At 55.0% G+C, this 10,095-nt stretch overlaps 1 protein-coding gene across 1 annotated transcript; it reads left to right on the forward strand.

Moving 5' to 3' along the window:
- Window positions 1–1,112: 1,112 nt before the first annotated feature.
- On the forward strand, window positions 1,113–5,811 carry LOC126355562 (nucleolar and coiled-body phosphoprotein 1-like). Its single transcript, XM_050005923.1, has 3 exons — window positions 1,113–2,078; window positions 2,745–3,076; window positions 5,646–5,811. Exons 1-3 carry the CDS (start codon window positions 1,113–1,115, stop codon window positions 5,809–5,811), a joined length of 1,464 nt encoding a protein of 487 aa, XP_049861880.1.
- Window positions 5,812–10,095: the final 4,284 nt, after the last annotated feature.

Consider the following 10,095-nt stretch of genomic DNA (forward strand, 5'->3'; position numbering starts at 1 on the left):
GGCAGAAGTTTCCCAGAATTTTCATCATTCTCTCTGCTGGCGACGATTGTGGATGACGTTTGGAAGCGAAGATTGATTCTGTGTTCCCGCAACATATCTTTCGCTTCTCTGAGCGAAACTGAGGTCCATTGTCGGAGTGATCCTGTCAACACGGCCGATTTGCGTGTGGAAATCCTAGCAGAACGTTCTATATACTGACTGCGCAGTTCCTTTCTTGAGCTGGGTTAAAGTGACATACTTTGCTGTCAGATCTACTACTACTAGGATGTAGCAGTACGCTCTATTTGTTCGCACGAGTGGATCCATTAAATCTGTTGTTGCAGGATAGTCCAATGTTGATGGGCTGATGGGATATAGAGGTGCTTGCGTTGCCACAGTGACGTGTTTTGACTTCTGACACGCTTTGCAGACAGCCAAAACCCTCCTGATTCTTCGCCCATATTCTTGAAACAGCACAGTGTGCGTAATTTTAAGTAGCACTTCCTGGATCCAAAATGTGCGTATCTCAGTTACGTGTGCCAGATGATATTGTTTACCAGTTCATCTGAAATGCAAACGCGCCATGGCGCTCCTTCTCCCTCACTTCGAAAGTTTTGATTCCCTCTTGTCTTTCACTCTCTGTATTAGAGCAAATAGACCTGGACCCTTGTCCTGCTACTTGCTGATGTCCTTGAGGCTCGAGGTTATATAATTCTAAAAATCAACCTTCTTCATATATAGCAAGCTGTAGTCTTCGTCTTCCAGTGGGTTAGCCTCACTTATTTCTAGCCCCACAGGTGAACGTGACGGCGCATCCGGACTGATGTTCTCCTTCCCTGGTATGTGCGTGATTGAAAATTCGTACTCCTGGAGCAACAGTGCCCATCTCGTTTTACGTTTGTTTCGGAGTTTCGCTGTGAGTAGGAATTCCGAGGCTCTGTGGTCAGTGTACACTCTTGTTTTTCTCCCATACAAGAAAAAACGAAATTTCTCGAAGCCAAAAAAAACCACCAAAGCTTCTAATTCAGTAACAGAATAATATCTTTCACACTTGCCGAGGACTCGACTTCCAAAACCAAAGGTTTTGTACACCGCGTTTTACCCTTGCTGATAAAAGCTATGAGGATGCTGAGATGCCGAACCGAGCAGACCGCTGTGAAGATGTGAAGGGTGTGGCGGATCGTCGTCCGGCAGAGCTTGCTCTGTCGGCGACCCCATCCGGCCCCCCAACGGCAACAACCCGGCAGATGGACATGGACCACGAGTCGGACAGCTCTACGGACCGGCGCAGTCGTTATGCGACCTCAGCCACGGCTGAGGCAGCGAGTGGTTCGGCGGACGGCTTGTCGGCGGGGCCTGCCCCGTCGGCGGCCGCTAACCGCCGGCCACCTACGACTGTCCGGCCCAGCAGGAACGGAGATACGCAGAGGAGCCGACGGGCACTTTCGGCGGATGGGGGCTTGCCCCTGCACGCCTACGCCCGCGTACTTGACGTTGGCGGCCCGTCCCCGTCGTCCTGCGCTACCAAGGAAAACAGCAGCGCGGCCACAGTGCGGGCCGTTCAGCAAACGAGGGCCGAAACGGATGCTTTGGCTACTGTTCCGGAGCAAACCAAGTCACTGGCGCCAGTGGCTTCAATGGATGCAGCGCATACGCCGGAGGCAGAAAGGCAGCTTGCCTTCCTGATGGGACTCATCCCAGGCACAAAACCGGCAGCTGAAACCATGGAGGTGGAAAATCACTCGCGCAAGCGGCCTGCCGACGCGAGTGCTGCCACCACCTGCAAGAGGTCTGCCACTAGCTCGAACAGCAGCGCACCCACGCTCCGCACACAGCGGAAAGCATCGAGGAAGGGTAACAAGACCCTTCCCCCGGCCGCTGACGATGAGGGCTTCACACAGCCCTCCCGCAAGCACACAGCCAGAGCTGTCGTGCTCGCCCAACAGTCGGCCATCAACACCGGCAACCGGTACTCCGGCCTCTCAAATGACGCTGGAGAGCCCATGGAGAGCCAACAGCAGAGGAAGTCGCCCCCACCGCCCCCTGTGGTCATCAAGTGGACCGGCGGCTTCAAAGAGTTCCGAGAGAAAATCAAAGCGGTTGTTAAGGGGAACGTGACGTTTCGAGTCGCAGGGCGCGACTTACATCGCGTCATCACCAAAACAGCTGAGGACTACCGTGGGGTCATGGACCTCACCGAAAAGGAGGGGCTTCACAGCTTCACCTACTCCTCGGAGCCGGTGAAGACGCTGAAGGTCGTCTTTCGCAAGCTCCCGTTCAGCATGGACCCAGGGTACCTGCGGGAGCTACTTGAAGATCTGGGCTTTCCCAACCGCGCCACAGCGCGCATGAAGTCGCCCAGGGACCACTCCGACATGCCGCTGTTTATGGCGGTTCTCGATGACACCATCGAGAACCGCAAAATCTTCCAGCTGACGCACGTGGCCGATGTCGGCGTCACCGTAGAGAAGCTACGCAGGAGACGAGGCCCGCCGCAGTGCTTCAACTGCCAGGCCCTCGACCACGTAGCGAAGTACTGTAAGATGCCTCCTCGCTGCGTCAAATGCGCGGGGGACCACGCCACTAAAGATTGTAAGATTCCGAGAAAGGAGGCGCCCACTTGCTGCCATTGCGGCGAGAAACACGTGGCGTGCTACCGCGGCTGCACTGCCTTCCGGCGTGCCACCGCAAAACAACGAGGACAACCGGCGCACTCCGCGCGGGTGCAGTCCGGGAGAAGTTACGCAAACGCTGCCACTGACAAGGCACCCGCCAAGTCAACTGAGCAGCGTCCTGCCGACGCCGCCGTCGAACGGGGGCGTGGCAACCAGTCCGAGCCTGCTCCAGAGGCGGTAGTCGCTCACGGGCGCGGACCGCCGAGAGAGCAGCCTGCAACAGCGAGGGGCGGCCGCCGGCGCGGACGGCGGAGGGAGCGTCCTGCCCGCGAGACGCCAGCTCCACAGCCTGCTGTTCAAGACCAGGCAGCGGCACCACCCCCAGGCACTGACAGGACTTCTGCAGCGAGTGTCGCGGAAGAAGTCAGGGCCATGAGGGAGGACTTCAAGCTGTTCCTGACACAACTTCCGCAGATGATTGCGTCTGCAGTGCAGTCGGCCGTTCAGGCCATCACCACACCAGCTGTCCCCACACCCAAACATGGATAGGCACATCCAGGGCCTGACCGTTTGTGTGTGGAATGCGAACAGCATCAGAACCCAAGCGGGAGAATTCCGCCAGTTCCTGCGTGATGAGCACGTGGACGTTTGCCTCGTCACCGAGACCTGGCTGAAGCCAGGCGTGGACGTGAGGGCTGCAAATTTCCGCTGCTACCGCACGGACCGGGCAACCTATGGAGGCGGAACGGCGGTGTACGTCAAAACGTCGTTGCGCCATCACCAGGTTCCACTCCCAGAGACGCCGACTCTGGAAACCACGGGCGTCGTCGTCTGCACTTCCGCAGGCCACGTCACGTTCGTGGCAGCGTACCGACAACCGTCGGGACACCTGCAATCCAGGGACATCGAGACGCTGCTGTCGATGCGCGGGAACCTCTTCATCGGCGGCGATCTCAATGCTAAACACCCGGAGTGGAACTCCAGGGTCACCACCATCAGCGGCAGACGACTACTCCGGGCCGCAAACCACCACGACGCCATAGTGCTGGGTCCCTTCGACCCCACGCACTACCCGAAGCGTGGCCGTCCCGATGTTCTAGACATCGCGATCGTGAAAGGGGCAGCTCACAACGCGATCGCGACCACCCGCTGTGCCCTGTCCTCGGATCACCTGCCAGTGATCTTTGACATGGACACAGACGGGATGGCCCCACCTGAGCACCGCAGCGCCCGCCTCAACACCAATTGGGCGCACTTCCAACAGCACCTAGCAGAGACGGTCACCGCCACACCCGATCCGGACGTGGAGGGGGTGGACGCCGCGCTAGCTGCGTTCACCCACTACACACTCGCGGCGGCAGATGCGGCGGCGCCACAGCGACCAAGGAAGCCGATGGATAAATCCAAGCAGCTTCCGCCGGATATCTTGTTGTCCATCCGTGAGAAGAACCGGGTCTTCCGTGAGTGGCAGATCACGAGAAGCCCCGCCACCAAACGCCTGCTAAATCGCCTGCGCCGCGAGATATCGGCGGCCGTCAGCCACCACCGAAATCGGGACTGGGCTGGCAAAATAGCCACGCTCAGAATCGATGACGGAAGCGCCTGGGCCGTAACTAAGAGCTTCCTGAGGAAGGGCCAACGCATCCCGCCGCTGCAAGTTGGTAGAGACGTCGTCGCGGAACCAGATGCCAAGGCGAGCGTTCTTGCGGACGCCTTCGCGGAAAACTTTACACCGGTGGACGACGTCGTCGATGACGACATGATCCGCGAGGTGGACGAGCGCCTCCCACTGTACCTGACCCAGCAGGAAGAGGACGACATCCTCACAGAGACAACAGAAGAAGAGGTCCAACATCACCTCAACTTCCTGCAGCCCAGGAAGGCAGGGGGATGTGACAAGATGGGTAACGCACTGCTGAAGAAGCTGCCGCCGGAAGCAGTGCGTGTCGTCACAGCGATATTCAACGCCATCCTTCGCACTGGCGTCTACCCTGCTGCGTGGAAACACGCAGAGGTGGTCGCCATCCCGAAGGCTGGCAAAGATCCTAGGCTGGCGCAAAGCTATCGCCCAATAAGCCTCCTGCCTTCCCTCTCGAAAACCTTCGAGAGGATTTACTCGATCCGACTGCAGCGCCACGTCAGTGAAGAAGGCCTGCTTCCTGACGAGCAGTTCGGATTCCGCCGCGGTCATGCTACGCAGCATCAGCTACTACGACTGGTGGAGCAGGCAATGGGGGCCCTGGAACATCGCGAGTACCTCGGGGCGGTCTTCCTTGATGTTTCTAGGGCCTTCGATAGCGTGTGGCACGACGGCCTCCTGTACAAGCTGCTGGTACAGGGGGTTCCTGTGTCGCACGTCCGCCTTCTCCAGTCGTACCTGCGCGGGCGCACCTTCCATGTGCGCGCTGACGGTGGCGTCTCAACGGCGCGCCACATCCGAGCAGGAGTACCGCAGGGGTCCGTGCTTGGCCCACTGCTGTACTCTCTGTACACCGCCGACGTGCCAAAGTCGACGCCGAGGGTGCACCTGGCGCTCTACGCGGACGACACCGCCATCTACACTCGCAGCAAGGACGCGCAGCTAATGCGCCGCCGGCTGCAGCTCTCCTGCAACGAGATTGGAGCCTGGGCCACCAAATGGCGGCTCAAGTTCAACGCCGGGAAAAGCCAGGCGGTGATATTCACGCGCCGCCGCATTCCCGACGCGCTGCTGCAAGTGCGGATCATGGGAGGCCCCATCCCGTGGTCGCGCACAGGAAAATACCTCGGCGTCACCCTCGATCGACGCCTGACGTGGGGTCCACACATCCGGGAGCTGAGGGGCCGAGCGCTCGGCAGGTTGCGCCTGCTGTACCCGCTCCTCTACCCAACGACGACACTGCCCCCCCACTGCGGCCTCTCGCTGTACCTAGCACTCATCAGGCCAGTGCTAGAGTACGCGGCCGTGGTGTGGGGAAACGCGGCAGAAACGCACATCCAGACGCTGCAGCGTGTGCAGAATAAAGCCCTTCGGCTGGCCCTACACCTGCCGAGGGACTACGGCACACGCAGGCTGCACGACGCCGCTGGAGTCCAGATGTTGGAGCGCCGCTTCCGCGCGCTCGCTATACCATTTTATGAGTTGACGAGGACCTCCGAAAACCCGCTGGTCAGGGGGCTGGGAAACCAACCCCACTGGCGCCCAGCGACCAGATGGCCAGACCTGCTGCTGGAGTAATCCAAGTAGCAAGAGAAGAAAAATTTACGAAGCGTGAAGACGTGAAGACGAACAAAACGTGAGGACCACAACGACAAATTGCGATCTCTGACGCAGGAACAGCAGGCCCTGCTTAACCTGCCCAAAACGTGCAGTGAATGCACGAGATTTCACGCACGACGACGACGACGACCCTTGCTGATATCGTTGGAAAATCACTACGGAAATCCCAGAGTAGGAGCTGTCTGAGGCCATGCAAAAGGCGTCCTCCTGGATGGGGTGTGAAAGAATTGGCGCTTAATCAGCGCGGTTTTGACGTTTTTGAACTCATCTTCCGCCAAGTCGTCCCATTCCCACGGCGTATTTTTTCCTGTGAGCTGGCACAGCTGCGGAGTCTCTAATCTCTTCACGTGGACAAATCGTTATAGAAATCTGCAATGCCAAGGAAGCCACGTAGTTGTTTCTTGGGTGTTGGCATGGCAAATCTCGTAATTGCCTCTATTTTGTCCGGGTCTAGTGTCATTTCTTCCGCGGTAATGATATGTCCGAGGAAGTTTACTCGTGAGGTTCTTATGCATGACTTTGTGGTGTTGACTGTTACGCTGCATTCTTTGAAGGTCTGTAGGATTTATCTGAGAATCGCATTGTGTCCTCTCCACGTCGGTTCCGCTATCAAGAGGTCGTCCACGTAGGTGGTGATCCTTTGCTTAATGGAATTGTTTAAGATGCTATCGATTCCTGTGATGGAGGCAAATGAAGACACGTTTAGTCCGAATCGCAAAAGTTCAAATCGATATCATTTCCCGTGTTCAAGGAACACTGTGTATTTCCTGCAATCTGGGTGGAGCATAATTTGCCAGAAACTAGACCGCAAGTCAAGACATGAAAAAAACGTAACACCATGGAAATTTTGCAGGAGTTACTCCAGCTTTTCCGGACGATCTGTCTCTGGTTCAGTGATTTTATTGATTCGTCGTGAATCCAGTACCAAACGGATCGAGCCGTCAGCCTTCTCTACCACTATGAGTGGGTTGTTGCACGTGGAGATTGTTGGTTCAGTGATGTCTTCGTCAAGCGTCTTTATCTAGAGCGAAACCTTCAGCCTGTAGGCGTGTGGGATTTGGTAGGCAGACACGAAGAATTTAGTGTGTTCCCGCATCCGAAACGCGTACATGAAATTTCGGATTTCTCTGGCTTTCGGTAGAAAGTCATCCGCGTTTTCCTTTAACATTCCCTCAAGCTCTTCTTCTTCCTGCGTCGGGATGTTTACTAAATTCCCTAGCATGTGATCAATAGCATCGCGCACCTCTCCTCGAATATTCTCAATATTTTGAGTGTTGCGACTACACGATTGATTTTCTTCCTCCCCTCTTTTTTCGAGTAGTTTAGATTGAGGAATTCGACAGGGATTTGCATACGTATTGCGTGGTCTGCAAAGGAAATCTTCATGCCACTGCCTTTATGTAAAGTCAATTCTCCTCGCCCTAGTCCAATATGGCCAGTTGTTGATTTAGAAAATCCATGCCAAATGTTATGTCAATTGCCAACGAATGGACGACCAGAAAGTTCGCTTCTAAGGAATGCCATTGGCAGCTGAACGTCAACCTGGTTTATAACTGTAGTTCTGTATGCTTCCCTCACTGAGCGACGATGATTCTCGTTTTCTTCAGCGGGAGTGCCTGCCAAGTATGATTCGCAGTGCATTCCTTGTATGGTGAATCCGATATCGCCGTCACTTGGCTTCCACTGTCCACTTTCCCGGTTAGATTGACCTTGCCGACTGTGATGTGAATAATGGGGTGTAAATCAGGTTGTGTCATGATCTCCATCTCTTCCCGTAGTAGTTAACTTGAATCTTCATACTCTAACATGTTAATATCGCTCGTTCCGATAGTTTATGCGGCATTGTTTTGAGCGGAGTCCGCAGCGGCTGTGTGTCAATTCATGTTTAAATTTTCTCTGTGTGACCCCTGCGATGGGTTTGCTGGCTTCAGTTCCACATATTCGCTATGTTGGTCATTCCGTTGAGCTTGACAGTTGTATGTGTTGCTATTGCTTTGCTGTTGGTCACTTGTGCATGGGAGTGTCCTCATATAGCGGTTCGGAGAGTCGCAAAAATTTTTCTTCACTTCTTAGATGCTCTCGATGGCGCTCTACCGGACGAGATTCTATTTGCAATTGCGCGAGCCGCTTATGTGGCTGCCAAACGTCCTTAGCTAACTCGTTTTGTTGCGCGGCGACTCTGGTCTGCTGATCTTTAACTTTAGAGGTTTAGACCTGTTTGTTTCCTATCTGTTCAATTCGCTTCGCAGCCTCACTCATTTTTTCCTGGGTCTCTTGAACCTTTTTTTTTTTTTTTGCCTTGCTTTTGGGGAGTTGCAAAAGCCTTTTTTGTCTTACGCACCTCAGTTCTTGCCAGTTTGTTCTTTGGCCTCTGATGCGTCCTTTCGTGATTCTTGCGCTACCAATCGCGCTGTTTCAGCATTGCACTTCGCCTTGCCCGCTACCTCACGCCTTTAGTACTGTGTAAGGTGTCAGGCAAATCCAACACCTTACATGAAAACCCTGACATAATAAGCAAATCTACTAGTATGTCACATAGCTCCGAATAAATCGTGACATTAAATTAACCAAAGTAATACAAGTAACGAGTGAGCAAATGGAATGCCACAGACTAACACAAGAATGCCTAAATGCATGTCGTACCTTCCCACCATGAGGCTAGAGCCCTCCAGAAACGAGGACAGAAGCCGAGAGCAGAACCGTGTTAAGCTAGAAGGCCCTACGATAACGGACGGAGGGACGGACACCCACGTCTCCAGCTAACCACTAGGGCTCACCACCCGCACGTTTTAGCGTGAGACTGTTCTGCGTCTCAGGTACGTCGAGGACAACCCCCAGCCCATGTTAAAAGCTAGAGCCCTCCAGAAAAGCAGTATAGATCTCACGATAACGCTAAAAGGAACACACCAGCTGCAGGTTTTAGCGTGAGACTTTTTAGCGTCTCTGTTACGTGGCAAACTTTAAAAACATTGCCCCACCACGAAAAGTATAATGTTTCTCATTGGATAGACAGAATTTTTGTAGGCGGAGCTTAAGGTTAACATTGAGACCCTGATTGGTCAGATGAAAACATAGCCTGATAGTTTTTTTAAACTAACTTCGGTAAATTGTAGTAAGGAGAAGTTAAGGGAGAGTTGGTTCCGAGACGGCGAGCTGAATGGCTGCTGCGCCGGCCGCTGCCGCCCTGACACTGCCTAAACACCAACAAGGTAATGAACGCACGCGATGCCGCATTTTTGAGCGCATAACGCTTCACTCAGAACTGCAGAAGTCTCATCTGTTACACCCCCTTTTTGCGTAATACACTCCTGGAAATGGAAAAAAGAACACATTGACACCGGTGTGTCAGACCCACCATACTTGCTCCGAACACTGCGAGAGGGCTGTACAAGCAATGATCACACGCACGGCACAGCAGACACACCAGGAACCGCGGTGTTGGCCGTCGAATGGCGCTAGCTGCGCAGCATTTGTGCACCGCCGCCGTCAGTGTCAGCCAGTTTGCCGTGGCATACGGAGCTCCATCGCAGTCTTTAACACTGGTAGCATGCCGCGACAGGGTGGACGTGAACCGTATGTGCAGTTGACGGACTTTGAGCGAGGGCGTATAGTGGGCATGCGGGAGGCCGGGTGGACGTACCGCCGAATTGCTCAACACGTGGGGCGTGAGGTCTCCACAGTACATTGATGTTGTCGCCAGTGGTCGGCGGAAGGTGCACGTGCCCGTCGACCTGGGACTGGACCGCAGCGATGCACGGATGCACGCCAAGACCGTAGGATCCTACGCAGTGCCGTAGGGGACCGCACCGCCACTTCCCAGCAAATTAGGGACACTGTTGCTCCTGGGGTATCGGCGAGGACCATTCGCAACCGTCTCCATGAAGCTGGGCTACGGTCCCGCACACCGTTAGGCCGTCTTCCGCTCACGCCCCAACATCGTGCAGCCCGCCTCCAGTGGTGTCGCGACAGGCTTGAATGGAGGGACGAATGGAGACGTGTCGTCTTCAGCGATGAGAGTCGCTTCTGCCTTGGTGCCAATGATGGTCGTATGCGTGTTTGGCGCCGTGCAGGTGAGCGCCACAATCAGGACTGCATACGATCGAGGCACACAGGGCCAACCCTCGGCATCATGGTGTGGGGAGCGATCTCCTACACTGACCGTACACCTCTGACGATCGACGAGGGGACACTGAATAGTGCACGGTACATCCAAACCGTCATCGAACCCATCGTTCTACCATT

Source organism: Schistocerca gregaria, chromosome 3, assembly GCF_023897955.1.
Source record: "Schistocerca gregaria isolate iqSchGreg1 chromosome 3, iqSchGreg1.2, whole genome shotgun sequence".
Classification (NCBI taxonomy): domain Eukaryota; kingdom Metazoa; phylum Arthropoda; class Insecta; order Orthoptera; family Acrididae; genus Schistocerca; species Schistocerca gregaria.